We start from the raw sequence: 21,498 nt of genomic DNA, 5'->3' as shown, positions 1-21,498 counted from the left end.
ATGCATTGGCACTTGGACGAGTGGGCCGAGTGAAAGAGCGAGTTCCCGCAGACAAAATGTCTAATGGACGGGAGCACATTGTCAGATGTACTCACCCAGCGACAATGTTATTTTTCTCCAGAGTTCAGTAAAGTCAGTGCACAAAGCAATACCACAAATTGTAATTTTCTGAGAGCTGTAAGAAATAGAGGCCAAGGTAAGGTGAGAGAGGGCCTGTTTGTATGGGGGTCGATTGAGAGAAGGGCTTGGGGATTGTTGAGCTGCCTCTGACAGCCAGGGGGAGAGCGAAGAGGAGCAGCTTGGACAAGACACTCTGCAGAGGGAAAGTTGAGGATAGAACCCAGGCCAGCCAGAGAGAGGGTTACTTTGGTAAACTTTAACTGAAGAAGTGCAAATAACCGCAATCTTTACACCAGCAAAACTAAATAGTTTGCAATACACAAGGAAATTGTAGATTTGTTCCATCATTAATTAATAGGTTATTAGTAGGTTAAAAACTACTAGTCACAGACAACGACTTGACATGTTGCCATCTTGGATTTTTCTGTTAAAATATAGGTCAAATTAAGCTCATATCCGTTGACCCCTTATCCCTCCCAAGGCAATTCTATACATCTGAAAGGATTTGATTTTGAGGTTTTAGCAATATGGGAATTTCTTCAATCGTTTTTTCTTCAGCTACTTCTGCAGGTCAAGTCGAACGTAATTCAAAGTGCATTTTTACGAAGTCACTTTTACAGAGAATAAAAATGAAAGAAAGTATAACGTAGATAAAAACAGCAGAAATAAAAACAGCAGTGAAAATGAATTCTAAGCTTCCAGTGGCTCTCTCCTACCAGAGCTCTGTTCATGGAGCCCACCCTGCTGATGCTGGATGAGCCCACCAACCATCTTGACCTCAACGCTGTCATCTGGCTCAACAAGTAAGGGCACACCACACGCAGCCTTTTACTTAAATATAATTTATTTCACAGGGCCACACAACATGCAGCTGCTTACTCAGTGGGTCTCCTTTCTGCCCTGGATCTGTGAATGATACCACTGCAGTGGCTAATATGTTAATCTCTCCTCCTAGCTACCTTCAGGGCTGGAAGAAGACTCTCCTCATCGTGTCTCACGACCAGAGTTTCCTGGACGATGTGTGTACTGACATAGTTCACCTGGACAACCAGAAACTTTACTACTACAGAGGGAACTACCGTGAGTTTATTAGCGATGTACATTCTTTCTCCTACCTCACAAACAACACATAAAAAAACAAATGTATATGACTAGTTCTATACACATTTACATTTAGCAGGAGCTCTTATCCAGAGCCACTTGCAGTTAGATCCATGTTCTATAGATTGAAGCTTCTCTCTCTCCGTTTCTCAGTGACGTTTAAGAAGATGTACGTTCAGAAGCAGAAGGAGCTTCAGAAACAGTACGACAAACAGGAGAAGAAGCTCAAAGATCTTAAGGCTGGAGGGAAGTCCACCAAACAGGCCGTGAGTACAGTACAGCTACCTCCGTTTAGACATGGTTCTACTTGGATCTGTCTCTCTCTGTACTTCTCCTATCATCTACTGTTTTCTGTCTCTCTCTCTAGGAGAAGCAGACTAAGGAAGCTTTGACCAGGAAGCAAGCAAAGGGAAAGAAAAAGGGAGGAGTGGAGGAGGAGAGTCAGGAAGCTACGGAGTTGCTCAAACGACCCAAAGAGTACACTGTCAAATTCACCTTCCCCAACCCCCCTTCTCTCTCTCCTCCCATCCTCGGACTGCACAGTGAGTTCTCCCTCTTTTTCCCCTCTTCCTCTTCTTTTTTGATATCCCTGTTTAACCCCTCTGCTCTGTCTCAGGTGTAGACTTTTCCTTTGAGGGACACAACCCCTCTTCAAGAATGTGGACTTTGGTATCGACATGGAGACTAGAAGTAAGTAGAAATCCTTTCTGTTTGCATACCTGCGACACGTGGACTTCTGGTCATTAGCCTCCATACTATAGCTTAGCTCTTTTTTCCTTGTTCAGTTTGTATAGTTGGACCGAATGGAGTTGGGAAGAGTACCCTACTACTACTTCTCACGGGCAGGTTAAATCCAGTAAGTTTCCCTTCAAACAAAAACAACACATATGATCTATATATACACTGCTCAAAAAAATAAAGGGAACACTAAAATAACACATCCTAGATCTGAATGAATGAAATATTCTTATTAAATACTTTTTCTTTACATAGTTGAATGTGCTGACAACAAAATCATCAATGGAAATCAAATTATCAACCCATGGAGGTCTGGATTTGGAGTCACACTCAAAATTAAAGTGGAAAACCACACTAGGCTGATCCAACTTTTAGTAATGTCCTTAAACAAGTCAAAATAGGCTCAGTAGTGTGTGTGGCCTCCACGTGCCTGTATGACCTCCCTACAACGCCTGGGCATGCTCCTGATGAGGTGGCAGATGGTCTCCTGAGGGATCTCCTCCCAGACCTGGACAAAAGCATCCGCCAACTCCTGGACAGTCTGTGGTGCAACGTGGCTTTGTGGATGGAGCAAGACATGATGTCTCAGATGTGCTCAATTGGATTCAGGTCTGGGGAACGGGCGGGCCAGTCCTAAGCATCAATGCCTTCCTCTTGCAGGAACTGCTGACACACTCCAGCCACATGAGGTCTAGCATTGTCTTGCATTAGGAGGAACCCAGGGCAACTGCACCAGCATATGGTCTCACAAGGGGTCTGAGGATCTCTATCTCGGTACCTAATGGCAGTCAGGCTACCTCTGGCGAGCACATGGAGGGCTGTCGGCCCCCCAAAGAAATGCCACCCCACACCATGATCGACCCACCGCCAAACCGGTCATGCTGGAGGATGTTGGGCAGCAGAACGTTCTCCACGGCGTCTCCAGACTCTGTCACGTGTCAGTGTGAACCTGCTTTCATCTGTGAAGAGCACAGGGCGCCATGGCGAATTTGCACACTTGGTGTTCTCTGGCAAATGCCAAACGTCCTGCACGGTGTTGGGCTGTAAGCACAACCCCCACCTGTGGACGTCGGGCCCTCATACCACCCTCATGGAGTCTGTTTCTGACCGTTTGAGCAGACACATGCACATTTGCAGGGCTCTGGCAGTGCTCCTCCTGATCCTCCTTGCACAAAGGCGGAGGTAGCGGTCCTGCTGCCCTCCACGGCCTCCTCCACGTTCCTGATGTACTGGTCTGTCTCCTGGTAGCGTCCATGCTCTGGACACTACGCTGACAGACACAGCAAACCTTCTTGCCACAGCTCGCATTGATGGCCATCCTGGATGAGCTGCACCTGAGCCACTTGTGTGGGTTGTAGACTCCGTCTCATGCTACCACTAGAGTGAAAGCACCGCCAGCATTCAAAAGTGACCAAAACATCAGCCAGGAAGCATAGGAACTGAGAAGTGGTCTGTGGTCTCCACCTGCAGAACCACTCCTTTATTGGGGGTGTCTTGCTAATTGCCTAATTTCATCACTGTTGTCTATTCCATTTGCACAACAGCATGTGAAATTTATTGTCAATCAGTGTTGCTTCCTAAGTGGACAGTTTGATTTCACAGAAGTGTGATTGACTTGGAGTTACATTGTGTGTTTAAGTGTTCCGTTAATTTGAGCAGTATATATATATATATACACAAATACAGCACCTGTTTGTGCACTGATGGATGTAACTGTCAAGCTAAATGTGTGTTGATTTGCCTTTCAGTCCAAGGGGGAGATGAGAAAGAACCATCGGCTGAAGGTGGGCTTCTTCAACCAACAGTATGCTGACCAGCTGAACATGGAGGAGGCAGCTACAGAGTACCTCCAGAGGAACTTCAACCTGCCCTACCAGGACAGCAGGAAGTGTCTGGGCCGCTTCGGACTGGAGAGCCACGCACACACCATCCAGATCTCCAAATTATCAGGTTAGGATTAGAAACATGCGCGCACACACACACCATCATCCAGTGTGTGTGTCGATCTATTCTTCTAAATGTCTTCTCGCTGTTCCTCTCCATCCAGGTGGTCAGAAAGCCAGAGTGGTGTTCGCTGAGCTGGCCTGTCGGCAACCTGACGTTCTCATCCTGGATGAGCCTACTAACAACCTGGACATTGAGTCGATCGATGCCTTATCAGAAGCTATCAACGAGTACAAAGGAGGTATGAACACAGTTATGAGGCTGTTAATGTTTATTTTTGTTAAAATGTAGGATCAGAAAGTAGCCTCTGAAATTGGTGTAGTGATGGCATAAATAAAATGGCGGTCAACATCAAACACATAATTTGCATGCTGCTGATAGTGCCCTTTGGTAGACTCTTCTGACATCAGTGTTTCTCATATCTTATGGTTATATCCTCTTCCCTGCTGTTGTCCCATCGTAGCGGTGATCATTGTGAGTCACGATGCCCGGCTGATCACTGAGACAGCCTGTCAGCTGTGGGTGGTGGAGGACCGGTCCGTCAACCAGATAGACGGAGACTTTGAGGACTACAAACGGGAGGTCCTGGAATCACTGGGGGAGACCCTGGTCCACAAGGTCAAGGAGTGACCTACCTACAGCAGAACCAGGGCTCTATTACTTTTGACCAGAGCACTATGGGCCCTGGTCAGATAGTACTGCGCTATGTAGGGAATAGGGTCCCATTTTGAACAGACCCCAGGAGAAAATACAAATGTAATGCAATATAACCCACTGCTGATGCTGGCAATGTCATTAGCTCAGTGCTGGGGTGCATCTTCATAGTCTAAAGTGGCTTCCTTTCCTTGTCTCCTCGATCATTCTGAACTTAGGACAGGTGAAGGCAACGAAGCCATGTTGGATTATTAAGACACACCCCTGGTGTACTGCAGTATCCTCTCGGCCTATGAGATACATTTTCAGAACCACAAATCGCCCCCTTATATGTAGATCTGAAAAGATAGGATCCAGAAGTGTCTTGGGCAAGGGGGTGATTTGGAATTTGACTGAACAAATAGGCATGTCTCACCCATGTAACATGGGGCGATGAGACAGGAAGAAAGCAATATGCTGAAGTACTTACAATAGAGGAAATGGCAAAACATTACCACTGGCTCCATACATGTAGAAACAGAGGTCTTAACTGGGAATAAACATACCTGTATTATGAAGTATTTCCTACAGACAAAAAGGCAATGAAATAAATGATTTTGCATCTTACATGTTTTTATTGTACCACTTGCTCTTTAAATACAAAACCATGGATATGAGATTAGACAGATTACTCGTGGATGGTGCATGTACTGTAACTGAGCTGATAAATTGTAGCCTGGGAGAAGGGGCTGGAATTAATCTGTGACGTGTTTTAGCATATTGTTTGGGTAAAACTAGAAATATGAAAGGCAATTTAGCTTAAGGTCCAAAAACACTGTCTTAATCTGAATATTTTGACACTGTGTTTTATCCAGAAACACCTAATTAAATCCTCATAATTCCTCATCAATTTCAGGTAGGTCTTGTCTATTTCAAATATGCCTTATAGGTCTTCTTGACTTTAGCCACTTCAGTCTCGTCTGGCTGTATGGTGTGGTACCACCGGTACCAAGGATCACCAGAGGTAATGGTGGGGGGAGGAGGGGTTGAGCCCACTGCGTCATGGCAGTTGGAGTAGTCCTCTCCTGAGAAGTCCACATGAGGAACCTGGAAGGGTAGAAGCCCTGGAAAAAATATGGACAATGTACTGTAGAGAACTACATTTCTGTTTTGGTGGCCTTGTTAAAGCACTGGGCTGGTCACAAAAACATCGGAACTAGAAGCACAAGCATTTCGCTACACTCGCATTAACATCTGCTAACCATGTGACAAATAAAATTTGGTCACAAAAATGCAATTCTCCATTATTACTGTAGCGCTCTAGCATTCTGCTCCTTAGTCACAGAAGCTGAACTTACCATGGTCTCTTGCAGTGCCAATCGCCTGATTGAGCTGCTTTTGCTGTTTCTGACACACTCCTGGATAAAAATGTAGACGGAGATAATATAAAATGTGGCACTTTGGTTACCTGAAACCTTGCAAGAGGTTGGTTACTTTATGGAGAAGTGTTTTAAAAATCACTGATTTCACACCTATTGGCAGCCTCAGTTTCACATGTCAACTGTGTTAGTCAATCAAATAACTTATTTTGATGAAACCAGCAAGCATTTAGATAACACCTGCTGAATTCAGCATGGATGATGTATACATATTAGGTCAAATTGAACATATCTTACCTGTCCGTGTGGAGTCATAGACAATGCCTGTATTTGGACTGATGAACTGTTGCAGTAGCTTCACATTCTACAGGAAGACAATGGGCCGGCCATTGATTAATAAACAAAATTGAATAGCCTGTTAAGTCAACCAATCAAATGTAATTGTGTGTTCCATGAGGTGAGAGACCAGACCTGATAGTGGATGATGACATTGGAGTCTCGACAGATTGGACAGGGGTTCCCACATATCTTGTCTCCTCTCTGAAAACAAAACAGAAAGTGTTGAGGTTGCAGTCACATCTGTTTAGTGGAGAAAATAATATGGAGTTAGAGCAGACAGCATCATGGAAGACATCCTGTGATCATCTGAACTCCCCAAAGCCTGGGCAATAGCTTGGAGAACTGTCACAAGTCTCGGTCAAGGTTACAGAACCAGCTCTGTTATACATACAATGCAAGTCTTGCGCGTCTTCTGAGGAGGAATCCCTCCTTTGTGGTTCCTCCTGTAGTCAGACCACACTGGACTGGTTCCATAGAGCGCTATGTACTCTAGAAATAGGAGAGGTGGATGGTAACCAAGTCAATGGTCACATATGGATGGATTAACAGAAATGAATTACACTATTCCTGGACTACTTGCATGGAGAGTCTCCATTGAGCATACTTAGTCTGGGTATGCAGAACCATCCCTTAAAAAAAGTGTGTAGAGTATACATTCAAGGTCTATACCTTCGCTCTCCAGGTAGTCCCATGGTCTGTCCTTGTAGCGGGCAAGCGCCTCCCCGACATCACTGGGGATCTCAGGTGAGGCTGCAGTGCAGAGAGAGAGGCTGGACTGTACACCTGGAAACACAGCCTGGGTCCAAAGCCTGACAGGTAAACTCTTTGGAAGATAGAAACCAAACAAATACTGTGACTGTCAAGTATGAAACTCGCAAATACAGTGTACTGTACACAAGACAATACTGTTAATAATTTTGCAGACTGGTTCTGTGAAACATGACTGGGGTTGTATTGGATGATGCACAGGTATGTTTCTAGCTAGCTAGCTCTAGAACTTAATTAGCTGTAGTTCGGTCACTCTTTCGTGATCTGACTAACTGTGTAACGTATTTGTAGGTGTGCAGCAGAAGTCCTAGCTTTTGCTTACCTGACACACTATAGAAAATAATTGTGAAGTACCTTATTCTGCCGAATATTCTGTAAAAGCAAAGGGGTCACACGGCATAAAATTCTTCCAATGCCTCGTATGGATGCTGCCATTTTGCCTTTCACAGCTGAGGGTTGAAAGTTTACAGGTGAAAGGTTAAGTAGCACATTATTTATTTGTGCGCATGACCAAAGAAACTCATTTTGGACTTCAAGTAATCTATTTTATGATTTTTACTTCATTATTAATTTCGTCATTTGAAATGTAAGGGCAAGGTTTTGATAGTGTCCGCGGGTGTGGCAGGCAACGTGGTCGAGTGCGTCGCAGCCATTTTGTACAAATATTACAATCGAATTTATACCCAAATGTGATATTATAACTAAGTACAAGTAACATATTTTGTGAGTTATCACTGATAGTGATTCAAATTTGTTCTGATAAGCAACAATAGACTTGAGACGTGAAAGAAATTGAAATGAGAATGTGCAAAACGTGTGCAACGCCCTCTTTCTGTCCTTGATGGACAATGAAGGTCGTTCTACAACAGCGCGTGGCCAAAAACTCCATTTTGTTGCCATGAAAACCCGAGAAAGCGCATGCTCGACACGCGTATGACGTCAAAAACGTCACAGGGTATAAATACCAAGTCCCTCCCTTTCTAGTTCATTCCTGGATTTGTTCTGAGGTGAGTAACGTCTAAAGAAACAGTGCTATTCTCAACAAAAAAACTACTGCGCAATTATTCATTTTGACCATAATCCATCATAAGAAACCTCTTCCAAGATTCAGGTTTGTATGAACACAGAAAATAAGTGAATGTATCTTAAATGTGTTTTTCGTTTTGTGTGCTCTTTTTCAGGTCTTTTGTCTCTGAAGAGTGACCGTCGAGGACTTTGAACACCCTAATTCAAAAATCTATTTTTTTCTTCAAGTAATGGACATTTGATTACTATTTTTGCCTCCAGTTTGTTCCAGAAGGAAAAGCTAGTTTTTAGCTGCCACAACCCCGCCCATAAAACCAGTTTTTCCAGCCATAAGATTGTTAACGTTAAAACATGACGGTTAACGATTTAAAACTGATGTAACAAGATATCTGTTGCTGTAAAGCACAATATAATATAGTTACCCGAGACGCTGAGGAGAGGTATTTATAGTAAGTGTTGATTTTCAAACCAATCTGAACCTAACGTTAAATTCATTAAATGAGAAATCGTTTAGTCGCAGCTAGATTTAGTCTAGGTCCGCTAGCTGGTCTCCGTACGGGGCTAGCGAGTTACTTGTAGCGAAAGCTAACGCGTTAGTTTATGAGCTCACACAGGAAAGTGCGGAGTGGAAACGCTCCGTTTCTTTGTGTGTGAGACGGATCAACATAAACTGTATAAAAAAATGTTTAATTTAAGCATAAGCAATCTATTCATAAAGATTGCCGTAGGTTAAGGGGATATTTGTCTCTGCTAAATTGATGAGAGATCCTTGGAATTTACACCTACCGCAATCTATACATAAAGATTGCTTAGATTGAGGATTACGGATTTCACTGGAAAAATTGGTCATTTGTGGTTATTGTTTTGTACGCATGACATTGTATCGTCGATATCGTTAGAGCAGGAAATTTCCCCAGGTGTCTGATATTTATACGGCAATCTGAGGATAAAGATTGCAGGATGTAAATGCTCATTCGAAATGTACAAGGCAGACTGGTTTCGTTGGAAGTACATCAGGTCGTAGTTTTGTCTTTTCAGAACACTCGAGGCAATAATGTGTGTTTTTCTGGAGCGACAGGAGTTGACTTCCCTGAATAGCGGAACGAGTTTCGTCTCGATGTAGCCGTTTTCGCCACCTTTTAGTTATTTTGTATAGCTAGTGAATGATCCTCCGGCGCTGCTAATGTGATAGTAGGCTAACTGTTGTGGCGGATGTAGCTGGCATACATTGTTCTTTATGTTCTCGAGACTGGCAGCTACGAAGCAGTTAACAAAAGAGGGCAGGGCCTAGATGTAGTTTCGGTGGATCACGGGTTAGTTCCGTCCTAACGTCACCCTCCCCCTAACCAGAACTGGTCATTGAACAGGATATTTATTCTAGTGCTAGGGTAGGATCATGAACATTGTGTGGATGAATGAAAGGCATATACAAATTCATTAAGTTTATTATCTACAGGCTGTTCTTTACCAATTTATTTTATCTTTTACCCCATAGAACAAAAGTTTTTATTTAATGGTGATTGTCAACCATGGATAAGGACATTGTTATGTAAACAAAAAATCACTGGTGTAGGCAGGGCTTTGAGCTTTTGTGACAGAAGTATTTGTTACATTCTAGCTAAATGATAACAGGTGTTACTGTTTTCAACTGCATTGCTATATATTTCAGTAAATGGGCCAAAGCCATTTTATGTGTGTATGAACATTTAATTTACTTGACATCTATCCCCCCATTGAATTGTTCTTTACTAAGCTCATCTCTTCCCAATAACTTCTTTCTATTGACTTTGTGCGTGTGTAACAGTTGTGACATTTTCAGGGGTTGTGTGTTATGTCCCGTGTTGTGGAGTTCTGAGACTATATAAAACTTCTACTACAACAGTTAAACGGGTAAGACAACTGATTTCCTCACATGACATTTCAATATGAAATACTTGGATATTATCCATGTAATACTTGGATACAGTAATTCAAAGTATATGATAATGAACATAGTCAAACCATATTATAATGAGCTTTAAAATATTAACATATACGCATTCAGTTATGCATTGAACAATGAGGGGGGGGGGCATGTTGATAGCCTCAGTCCCGTCCCTACTCTAAAATGTTATTAAGATTTACGCATAGATTGATAGTTTGAACAAGGCCAAGCAAAAATTCAAGTAATATTTTGCAGCAATGGCTTGATATTTTAGTGTAGATTATATTGCGTTTTATACGTAGAGGATTCACTGGATCCCCAGCTGATCTCAGTCTACTAGTGTTCCCTATATGGAACTGTAATGTAATGATGTCAGTAGCACAGGTTAACTCCTGTTATTTTAACTACCCACTTGTACTAAAGCCAATCTGCTCAGTTTAAGCATACATTTCAAATATATACATTTACATTTTTTATTTAACTAGACAAGTCAGTTGAGAACAAATTCTTATTTACAATAACGACCTAGGAACAGTGGGTTAACTGCCTTGTTCAGGGGCAGAACAACCGATGTTTACCGTGTCAGCTCTGGGATTTTATCTAGCAACCTTTCAGTTACTGGCCCAACGCTCTAACCACTAGGCTACCTGCCACCCCAGCAGGTATATTAATAGCTAACTTAAATGACTAGTGAATTTATGATTTGTTAAAATATATATATATTTTTGAAATGTGTGAATTTCTTTTGACCACAGTATAGACGTGGGGGGGGGGGGGCATTGATGATGCTTCAGATCAAATATTCCCTTTATTCTAATGTTAATCATAGGCAATTAACATACTGGTTCCACGCTAGTCCTGTAAACTTTAAGGGATGTATGTGTGAGATCAATCACTTACAATACCAATACAAATAACTTTAATATTGCTTTAAAATAATTATTTATACTTACAAGCAAAAAGCTAAATATGTTCCTTTTAGCTTACTGAAATTAATAGTACAGTGCATTTGTCATAGAATAGGCTTTTTCTGTGTTCTATTCAACCAACTGTACTCCTTGGGTTCCTGTGCCACCTGAGACTACTGGTAAAGTGACTGCACCCTTCTCTGTCAGTGAAGGAGCTGGTCAGTCATTCCAACCACCAGTTTAGTGCATCGCCTGCCTCAAACTGAATACTGGTAGGCTTTCAGTTTGAGGGCCTTCTCTGTGTGTGTGTGTGCGCGCCTCAGTGTTTAGCTACCAGTATGTGTCTGTTATTAGTAGAGGGGGAAGCTACCCAAAGTATTATTCACCCACACTTAACAAACACGTAGGCTGTAACATCCTCTTCCGTTACCAGGACAGCATCAGTAAAGTATCCTAGCTTCCATAGCTCTCATCGCCTTTGACCTTTCTATAAAAACATTTCTATAAAATAATGTAGGGAATTCAATAGATTCCTCAATGGGATTATTTTTTAGAGAATAGAACAGTACAGTGCAAGTATGTGTTTTACAAGTTTGCTGCTCAGACCAACAACTACCTTCCTCTCCACTGTAGTTTGTAGGCCTACTGGTTGTCATATTCAAGCCTAATCACTTATCTGTTTTTATTTGCACTTACCATGAACTTTTTTTAGATTGTACATATTGTTAAGGCAATCGTGAATGTAAGGTTTTGTTAACTTGTTTGTAATGTTTTATTAATCTGTTGAATAAAGCAGTTACTTGAATATATTGCTGCCCTTGGGGGAAGTCCTCATGAACCTATTCTAAACTACAGCCCAACCTGTCATTTTCTAATATAATGTGTTGTGTTGAACTGACTCCTTGCCTATTTCCTCCCGCTCTCTCTCTCACAGTGTTCTATTGAATTACTGACACAGAAAATGAACTAGCAGCATGACCTATAGGCAATCTTTGTATTAGGCTATACCCAGCTGTCTTAGAGGAAGCCTTACAGCAGCTCCTGAGAACCGAGACAGTAGGCTCCGTCTGTCCTCCCTCCGCTATAAGGATAATCCACACAACTGACAGATCCTGCCCTCAAGAGAGAAATAAATGCAAATATTTGAAGTATGAGGCAATAGATCAGTCAGTGAGTCATGGTGTTCACTGCAGTATGGAATTTGGAATGCGAAAGCAGCACTGAGGCTGAACAGTAGATTTGGAGGGGTTGGCTGGGAATGTCACTACCCCCCTTGTTTTGACAGATTTCAGTGTGACTGAAGATCTAGCAATGTCGGTGATTTGACGTGGGCCCCTGCGGTGTTGCTCTCGGGTTTGTGGATAGCAGGAAACTGCAGCCTGTTTTCAGTCGTGTGGTAGAGAGGCGTTTGGAAAGGTCTTGTGGTTTAGTACCTATGTTGAATTGTCTGTAAGCTGTTGCTTTGTGCAGGATCTAGAGAACAACAGATGGTGTCTGTTCCAAGGAGCTCTCCCAAAACAAAGTGTAATCTGACATGCCTGGAAGAACCATGCAGTGCAAACATCACTTTCGCTGCATATTGAAAGAGATGATAACGATGACTGTTTAGTAAGCGCCAGAGTTGTAAGGCGATCTCCTGTATATTAAGTGTGTATGTCTGTTCCTCTCTGAGCAGAGATGGCGGTGGGCCCAGTGGACCCCAGAGAGGTCCTGAAGGGAGTAGAGAACCTTCTGGGGAAAGATGGAGAGCTCCGCAGCCTGGAGGGAGTCACCAAAGTCTTCAGGTAATTAACACACTGCCATTTTAAAAATAATTGATGGTGTGCTTTTGGTCTTATTTAGTTTTTACTGTTTAGTGTTTTTCATAATTTTTTGCATTATTTTGAGTTGCGAGTGTGGACTGTAATGGTAGCATTGTCAATCTCCTATCTTTTGTTCTGATTGTCAGCTTCCTTCATGGTCTTTTTCTCCACAGTCTCATGAAGGCCTCTCACAAGATGGTGAGCAGGTGTATGTACCTGAACATCCTACTACAAACCAAGTCCCACGACATTCTCAACCGGTAAGATCTACTCCCATCTTTTGTTCTTAATTGATCAACCTTATTGGCTTATGGTCTGGCTTGCTTGCTTGTTTATTACTTCACTAGGGAGCCTTCTCTGCCACTGTGCTGCATCTTGTTCTTTGGTGGGTTGGGTGTCTATGCCGGGTTACTGTAAAGCACTTTGACAAATAAGTTGTAAAAATTGGCAATTTAAACAGAATTTGATTGACTGTCCCTTCTCTTTGTCCAGGTTTATCCGAGTGGGAGGCTACAAGCTGCTGAATACGTGGCTGACCTACTCCAAGACAAGCACCAACACCCCCCTGTTACAGCTCATCCTGCTGACGCTGCAGAAACTGCCCCTCACTGTAGACCACCTGAAACAGAACAACACTGCCAAACTGGTCAAGCAGCTCAGCAAGACTGGAGAGACTGAGGGTATGTTTTTATACAACTTTCTTTTCCCTGGTGGTCCCACCCTCTCTAATACACTGAGCTGACTAATAGACCTCTGTGGGGAAATTATTTAGCATTTTATTTGTAACTCGCTTTCTCACAAACCCAAGGCCAAGACAATGGAGTGCCAGCCATAGTGGTGGTATCTGTGCAGTAGATGTCAATTGTTGAATGATGGTATCTGAGGTTGATGTGTAACTAATGGTGTGTCTCCCTCTCAGAGCTGAGGAAGCTGTCCGCTGGGCTGGTGGATGGCTGGATGGCTACCATCCGCTCCCAGAGTGTCTCCGCCACATCTCCTGCAGGTAGCTCTCCCCCTTCCCTTCATGCTCTCCATTGTTCTTTCTTTTCCCCTCTTTCTCTCACATTCACGTTCAACCTCGGACCCTAGTCCTGTGTGGCTCAGTTGATAGTGCATGGTGCCTGCAATACCAAGATTGTGGGTTCGATTCCCTCGCGGGACCAGTATGAAAAATATACAAAAATGTATGCACTCACTACTGTATGTCACTCTGGATAAGAGCGTCTGATAAATGATTAAAATGTAAACATGTCTCTAACTCTCCTCTTCACTGTAATCTCTTTATGTTTACGTAACTCCCCCGTCTCTCTCTTTCTATCAGATAAGAAGCGGAAGAAGGAGGAGGGGAAAGTGCCAGTCCGAGAGGTGAAGCCAGCTGATGGAGGGAAGGCAGCAGAGGAGGAGAGGAAGAGGGAGAAGCCCAAAGCTCACGCTCCCAGCCATGCTAGGATCCGCTCCATAGGTACACTACGCTTGTCGAACTACACTCACACTCTGTCCTCACAATTTATCACAAAATAGTTTTTCATTTACAGAAGATGATTTTGTGTATACTGTTATTGTCCTTCAGTAGAAAACAGGCCACAGTAATATGCACATCTGAAAAAGTCCTTCTGTTTCTGACTGTGGAGATGAAGCTCCTGCTGTGGCTGAAGTGCTAGATGTAGTACCATGTAATGACCTGACCCTGTCCTGTGTGTTGTCTTCCAGGCCTGGAGATGGATGCTCCCACCCCTGTCCTGGTCAAGAAGCCCCCCGTGGCCCTTCAGCTGGGGGACAAGTACAATATCAAACCAGCCCAAGTCCTCAAGAGACCCAGGTATACTACACAATAACATCCATGCCCACATTGTGTATAGGTGTCACCGTCCTACGGCTTACCAGGCAATAACAGGATAGAAATTGCACCACCACAGAATAACACCACTGCTCAGTGCTGCCTCATTGTGGGTTAATCTCGAGTATTGATCAGACCTGTTTTTGGCAGATGTATTTGCCATTTGTAATGAATATATTGGAATTATTACTCATTCAAACTCTCATAATAAAAACACAACATTTTCTCATCTCCCTCTACCTGTCTGGGTCCTAAGGAGGAAAACCTAACCCATGTTTCTCTTGTCTCCACCAGTTTTGGTCCTCTGGACGCTCCCCCTGTGGAGAAGAAGTACAAACCACTCAACACCACTCCTAATCAGACCAAGGAGATCAAGGTGAAGATCATCCCAGCACAACGTAAGTCCTCAACAGAAACAAGTATGTACCCATCTTTTTGACCCGTTCACTGCATTTACTAGATTAGATCCAACCCCTCAACAAGTAGATTAGGCTACACCTGACCCCTCAACGAGTAGATTAGGCTACATCTGACCCCTCAACAAGTAGATTAGGCTACCACCTGACCCTCAACGAGTAGATTAGGCTACATCTGACCCCTCAACAAGTAGATTAGGCTACATCTGACCCCTCAATGAGTAGATTAGGCCAGACCAACCCCTCAACAAGTAGATTAGGCTACACCTAACCCTCAACGAGTAGATTAGGGTACACCTGACCCTCAACGAGTAGATTAGGCTACATCTGACCCCTCAACGAGTAGATTAGGCTACATCTGACCCCTCAACGAGTAGATTAGGCTACATCTGACCCCTCAACGAGTAGATTAGGCTACACCTGACCCCTCAACGAGTAGATTAGGCTACATCTGACCCCTCAACGAGTAGATTAGGCTACATCTGACCCTCAACGAGTAGATTAGGCTACACCTGACCCCTCAACGAGTAGATTAGGCTACACCTGACCCCTCAACGAGTAGATTAGGCTACATCTGACCCTCAACGAGTAGATATCAGGTTGAGGTCAATTCCTCTTCACTTCAGTAAATGGAAATTAAATTCCGATTCCAGGTGTCCTCAGTACCTCTCTATAAGAAAATGTTTAATTTAAATGTCAGTTTACTTACTGAATTGAAAAGGAATTGACCTCCTCAACCCTGTAGAGGGTTGACACTGTTGTATATGTTCCCCTACACTATATATTATGTTTTATACAACGTTTCAACTGGAAGGGCTTCTTCAAACTTGAAACCTTGCAGTAAACTACAAGGGAGCTTACCGTGTCAGAGCATAAACAAACATTTCTGTTTCTTTCACATGCCATCTGTTCTGTGCCCTACCCCTCAGAAAAAAGTGTGCTGTGCATCGAACACACTTTTAAACCCATCTCCCCCTCAACAGCATTATGTTGACTGTTATTGATGTCATAAGGACCCTCCTTTCTCTCTACAGCCCTTGAGGGTACAGGCTTCCTGGATGCCCTAAACTCCGCCCCCGTGCCTGGCATCAAAATTAAGAAGAAGAAAGGAAGGAAGGTAGAGACCCCAAAGCTGTCCTTCCCACGCGCAAACAAGGTAGACAGACATACAACTCCTCTCTCAACCACCTGAATCTATGGAAGGCTGTGCAAATGGAATTGAGTATTCACCCATCTCTCTCTCTACCTTCTCCTCCTCTCAGCCGTGTCCGTTCGAGGGTAAACTCCCCTACCTGTCGCCTCAGGGCGGGGCCAAACCCTTGTCCCCAGAGACCCAGACGGCCTCCACCACCCCTCCCCACGAGGTCCCAGTAGACCTGGAGCAGCCTGGGACGCCGGTCCCTGCTGACGACCCCGAGGCCATGGACACGGGCAGCGAGAAGCCCAACGCCCTGGCGGAGCCCGTGGCGAAGAGGACAGTCAGCTGACCAAGAAGGGCAAGAAGAGAAGAGCGTGGCTGGGCCGAGGAGGAGCAGCTCAAAGAGTACTTCTACTTCGACCTGGACGAGACCGAGAGAGGTGAGAGAACAAAAACTAACGGTAACTTCAATTCAATTTTTTTGGTCGGTGTTGTTTGTAATTGACCGTCAAACTGTGGTTGTATAGTCAAACTAGGTAGTTGTCAATACAGTAGCTAACTGTACAGTAAAGACATTATCTACTCTTTACTAAGTTCTGTTAAATTAGTCTTTGGACAGGGATGTCATTTTTCGCCCCTGTTTTTTTTGTAATTTATCCTCAAGATAAAATAAATAAATAGTTATAAATAAAATGTATCCCCTTTCTCCTGATACATCCATGTTGGGTGCCATGGCTAACTTTCTCCTCCTTCTCCACCTCTCTCACCTTCCTCCTTGTCCCTCCTTCTTCCTCTTCCCTCTATCCCCCTCTCCAGTCAACGTCAACAAGGTCAAGGACTTTGGCGAGGCGGCGAAGCGCGAGATGATGATGGACGCGCACACGTTTGAGATGGCGAGACGCCTGTCCCACGACTCCATGGAGGAGCGGGTACCCGGAGCCTCCCGAGCCCCTGGCCCTCACCGGCCCCCTGGTCAACGCCGGGGCCAACAGCACAGAGAGACTCACACAGAGGGACCGTGAGACTGGCATCCTGCAGGAGATTTTCCTTACCAAGGAGAGTACGTATCACAGAGAGTGTGTGTGTGTGTGTGTGTGTCGTGTTGTTTGGGCGTGGTGTTGTTGTGTTGTTGTGTGGTTGTGTGTGTGTGTGTGTGTGTGTGTGTGTGTGTGTGTGTGTGTGAGCGAGCAGTATGGCTTAAAATGATATGGATTTCTATAGCCTAGTGGGTTACCAGGTGCTCAAAGTGCCTCGCATTGTATTGGGGAAACTCACCTCCTCTCTCCTCCTCAGTGTTCCTGACAGCCCCCATGAACCTGAGCCTGATGCCTACGAACCCATGCCTCCACGCCTCATACCTTTGGATGAGGTGAGATGTACCCTTTTCTGTCAATCACTTTGGAGCAGTTTGAAAAATGTGTTCAACTCCAATGAATGCACAACCAAAGGTTTTGAACATAAAATAAGAAACATTACAAGTGTTATCAGTTTTGGCTTTTGTTCGAAGAGTTTTGCATCTGAAAAAAGCGCCAAAGTGATTGAAAAATAACCTAGAATATATAGAACACACACAATGCTCCAAACAGCCTCTGTGTCCAGTGCACTAACTCCCTCCTCTCCAGGACTCGACCATGATGGACGACAGCTACATGGAGCCCATGGACACGTCGTCCCAGCCTGGCTCTGGCGTGGGCCCCGGGGGGTTGGAGGCCTCCAAGCTGCCCCCCGTCCTCGCCAACCTCATGGGGAACTTGGGGGCCAACAACCTGTTGGGCAACCTGGGTAACCTAGGCAACATCACCCAGGGCACGCCTGGTACCCCCGCTGTCCCCTCCGTAAATGTACAGGAGCTTCTCACCTCCATCATGGTAAGAGAGAGAGATTTAAATAAAATAAAAAATAAATATATATATATAAATAAATGTCAAAACATGAACTAATCCTGTTTTGACATTATGATCGGATGAATGCATTGTGTACTGCAACTGTTTTAAACAACTTCTGGAACCCCTGGAGAAGCCCTGTAACCAGTGGACCTCTGATGTTTATTTTATTCTGTCTTCATGATTTGGTTTAACTTCTCGGTCTTCCTCCCTCTCTCTCCTGTAGGGAGCTAGTGGTGGCCAGTCTACTGAGGACATGATCAAGCAGCCAGACTTCTCTGAAAAGATCAAACAGCTGCTGGGCTCTCTACAGCAGACCCAGAACCAGGGGCCCCCCACCGGACCCCCGCCCGGAGGTACACACACCTTTACAACACACACACAACTTCAGTTCTCTCACATTTATTCAAGCCAACAAACCAAGTATTCTTCCATTTCTTCCTACACTTAACTTTATATGACGGTATGTGTGGTAGAATAATTGTTAACTTAGTATATGTCTTTCCTCCACAGTGAGCCAGGGCCTGTTGGGCCACGGTCCAGGCATGAACAACCTGCCCAACATGAACAACCTCAACATGGGCATGCCCATGAACGGAGTGGGGTACCCTCCTGCAGGCAAGCCCCCGGGCCCCGGAGGACCCCACTACAACCACCCTCCGCCCCCACACAACCACGGACCCCCTGGCTTCAACGCTAACCCCCGTATGATGGGGCCCCCGCCGCCCCAGAGCCACGGAGGAGACAACGGCAACTACTGGGGGGACGACTCGATGAGGGGGGGGCCACACCGGGGGGGACACTTCCACCGCGGCGGCCGAGGGAGAGGAGGGGAACAGGTGGGCTTCAGAGGGAGAGGACGTGGAGGACCTAGAGGAGGACACAACAACATGGGAGGTGAGTTGAAAGGGAATGTCCCTTCTAGTAATTCTGTTTCTATGTTAGATACCTATAGGGCCAGTCTGAAACGGCGCCCTGTATCGTCCATGTAGGGCTCCGCCCCACAGTAGTGCAATTAAAGTAAAGACCAAGTTGATTTCTGTTTGCCATCTTGTAGCCTTGATGCAGTCAGTACAGATGTTTGGTTGGCTGGCTAGTTGTGTTCCAACTCTGTTCTTTTCTCTCTCCTCTCAGACATGTCCAAGAGGCCAGTATGCCGCCATTTCATGATGAAAGGAAACTGCCGTTACGAGAGCAACTGTGCTTTCTACCACCCCGGCGTCAACGGTCCTCCCCTGCCCCCCAACCACCCTGCCCATAACCAGTACAACGACCACGGGCCGCAGCACGGGCACTAGACCACCCAACACACCACTGACACCAATACGTGACAATACCATGTTATCACCACTAGGTGGCAGAACTCTGAATTAATGAGCTGCTGGTTTGGTTTCACCACTGGGACAAAGGGTGCGGAGAGACAGATAGCCCACCAGGCTAGAAAGACATAGTGAAAGACAAGCCAATAGATAGTCAGATATGAGAGACAGACAAGGCAGTCCTGCTGCCTTAACAATTGCTCTGCACGGGTCTGGTGATCTCAATGTGATGCTTCTGCAGGTCTGTTGAAGAAGCACTTCTGCTCCTGTGTGACTGGGACTTTAATATGAGGACTCCCCAGTAGCAGAGGAAGATACTGAATGTACAGGGCAGAATCAGACATGTCTCTACTACTTCCTTTTCTTCTCTCCACACACCAACCTAAGATGTCCACCAAGAAATGCTCAACTTCCTACATCCATTTGTTTGCCCTGTTCGCTTAAACTCCCTCGATCGGGGATAGAGGACATTGCTTGTACACCAGAATACACACTCACTCATGCCCCGGCTTTGTAAAGTATAGGTACTGCTCTAGCTGTGAGGTGATCATTCATATGTAGATGTTTTATTGTGATCATTTTTAACACTGTTGGTTCAGGTTGATGATGTACAGTAACCACACACTATGACTACTCTGGTTGCTGTCTGTCACTGTCCCATGTAGCCTATCAGCTAGCCCTGTCTTATGCACTAATCTCCTATATATTTATCTGATACTGATTTATCAGCGCTGAGCTAAGAGGTGAGCAATGATCAAGGTAGAAAATCAATAGAAACATCTCCAGGATCTCCCCAGTATTAAGTCAGACTTTAAGTATTGAGTCAGACTTCTTTAAGCTAAATGATCCTTTCATCATTCTGCTCTGTAGTTGTGTAGTGTCATCCCTGCCCTGGGTGTCCCTATTGGCCCACGTTCCTCAGACAGACAGGATCTGTAGCCAACCAATGAGTCTAAGCCTCGCCCTCTCTCCTGAATGAATGTTGCACTGTGTTCAACTGTGGTCACTGGAGTTTTCAAACTGTAGTCAGACGTGGCCAAATGACAATGCTCAGTACACCATTTTAAAACCTATTTACGGCCAAGTGCGCTTAAAGAAAAACATGCCGCTTTTTCTACCGTAGGATTTCAACAGAAAACAAGACAATGAATGTGAAGGTGACCAAATAATAAGAATATTGTTTTATGATATTTGCAAAGTTCCCCATAGGCAAGAGTTATCAGTGAGGAAGTACTTTAAAAAGAAATATTGAGGCCAAATCCAAGTTGTTTTGACCAGGCATCCTGACTGACAGGACCTAACTGTAATGTATAATGTCCCTCCATCCCCACCACACTGCTTGTGCTATGTTCTACTACTATCTAGCTCTAAAAAAAGACATTTCCAACATTTCCACTCCAGAACAAATGGATGAAACAGTATTGAGAAGAGAACATTTAACAGAACCGCCCCTAGATGATTGGCCTACGCACTGAACGAACGCTGCCTGCAGGCTACGTTGTTTTCTCCTGGTGGGCGTTCGTGGTCTGCATATCACAGGAAAAAGAACAACAGGGCCAAGTGTTGCTTGATTTGACTGAGCCTTTTTACCAAGAAGGGTACATGACAGTGAATGAGGCTTTTCCTTCCTGAAGTTCAGGAAGCCTCTGATTATATTTCATCAGCTTTATAACATGTACCACCGAGCGTATCTTGTCTTTCATGTGACATCATGATAATGTCCCCTGTATGCCCCGTGACAGAAACACAGTCCCTTATTGGTGTTTCTTCACACACACACAACTGTATTGGCTTCAGTTGGGTGACGTGTGTTCAGTCAGTGTTCAATGTCCAACGGGGTAAAACTATGGAATCATTCTCTGGGTCAACTAATTCAAAGTGTTTTCTGTGAAAACAGTGGCCTTCATGTCTCTTGTGGGACTAGAATTATGTCGTGTTTTTGTTTGGATTTATTGTGTGTTTATTTTGATACGATTGAGTTGGATCTCCAAAATGAGGTCCTTTTTTTGTTTGTTCGAAATGTATGTATCCATGTGTCTGTGAATGCATACACACGTTCATACACATATATACATATTATGAGTATTTTGTACATGTCTTAATAAATGTCCTGAAATGAATATCTGGGTTGCTCTGTGTTATTTTGAGGTATGGATATGTCGTCCATTAACGGTTTTGTTTCAAGTTCTTATCTAACAAGTGTTTCATTATTGAATGGAATTC

At 44.3% G+C, this 21,498-nt stretch overlaps 3 protein-coding genes across 4 annotated transcripts in view; 2 read left to right on the top strand and 1 right to left on the bottom strand.

Annotated features, from left to right (window-relative positions):
• The window catches only part of LOC111955746 (ATP-binding cassette sub-family F member 1-like), a 35,501-nt gene extending 30,338 nt beyond the window's left edge, over positions 1 to 5,163 (top strand). The window contains 10 exon segments of the mRNA XM_023976057.2: positions 840 to 923; positions 1,076 to 1,200; positions 1,375 to 1,487; positions 1,589 to 1,763; positions 1,838 to 1,861; positions 1,864 to 1,911; positions 2,007 to 2,077; positions 3,708 to 3,909; positions 4,007 to 4,144; positions 4,367 to 5,163. Coding sequence (XP_023831825.1) covers positions 840 to 923; positions 1,076 to 1,200; positions 1,375 to 1,487; positions 1,589 to 1,763; positions 1,838 to 1,861; positions 1,864 to 1,911; positions 2,007 to 2,077; positions 3,708 to 3,909; positions 4,007 to 4,144; positions 4,367 to 4,533 — 1,147 coding nt within the window. The 3' untranslated portion in view covers positions 4,534 to 5,163.
• Positions 5,149 to 7,502, bottom strand: mrps18b (mitochondrial ribosomal protein S18B). 2 transcript variants are annotated; one of them, XM_023976058.2, is made up of 7 exons: positions 7,377 to 7,502; positions 6,924 to 7,077; positions 6,646 to 6,743; positions 6,387 to 6,455; positions 6,213 to 6,279; positions 5,895 to 5,954; positions 5,149 to 5,660 (listed from the first exon to the last, which is right to left on the bottom strand). In XM_023976058.2, exons 1-7 carry the CDS (start codon positions 7,455 to 7,457, stop codon positions 5,464 to 5,466), a joined length of 726 nt encoding a protein of 241 aa, XP_023831826.1. In that variant the 5' UTR covers positions 7,458 to 7,502; the 3' UTR covers positions 5,149 to 5,463. The 2 variants fall into 2 exon arrangements, with proteins under 2 accessions (XP_023831826.1, XP_023831827.1); XM_023976059.2 differs by having other exon boundaries at positions 6,924 to 7,050.
• Positions 7,503 to 8,406: 904 nt separating this feature from the next.
• On the top strand, positions 8,407 to 21,395 carry LOC111955748 (serine/threonine-protein phosphatase 1 regulatory subunit 10-like). Its single transcript, XM_070436291.1, is given in 17 exon segments — positions 8,407 to 8,497; positions 12,556 to 12,664; positions 12,856 to 12,942; positions 13,175 to 13,362; positions 13,602 to 13,685; positions 14,004 to 14,144; positions 14,393 to 14,501; positions 14,814 to 14,917; positions 15,970 to 16,091; positions 16,198 to 16,513; positions 16,890 to 17,007; positions 17,009 to 17,135; positions 17,368 to 17,442; positions 17,696 to 17,941; positions 18,183 to 18,312; positions 18,470 to 18,853; positions 19,091 to 21,395. Coding segments are annotated over 16 exon segments (2,502 nt in total). The 5' UTR covers positions 8,407 to 8,497; positions 12,556 to 12,557; the 3' UTR covers positions 19,255 to 21,395.
• The last annotated feature ends 103 nt before the right edge of the window (positions 21,396 to 21,498 follow it).

The sequence above is a fragment of the Salvelinus sp. IW2-2015 genome, linkage group LG31 (genome assembly GCF_002910315.2).
Source record: "Salvelinus sp. IW2-2015 linkage group LG31, ASM291031v2, whole genome shotgun sequence".
Taxonomy (NCBI): domain Eukaryota; kingdom Metazoa; phylum Chordata; class Actinopteri; order Salmoniformes; family Salmonidae; genus Salvelinus; species Salvelinus sp. IW2-2015.
The sequence above is the reverse complement of the archived record's forward strand: the minus strand, read 5'-3'. Positions and strand labels throughout refer to the sequence as shown.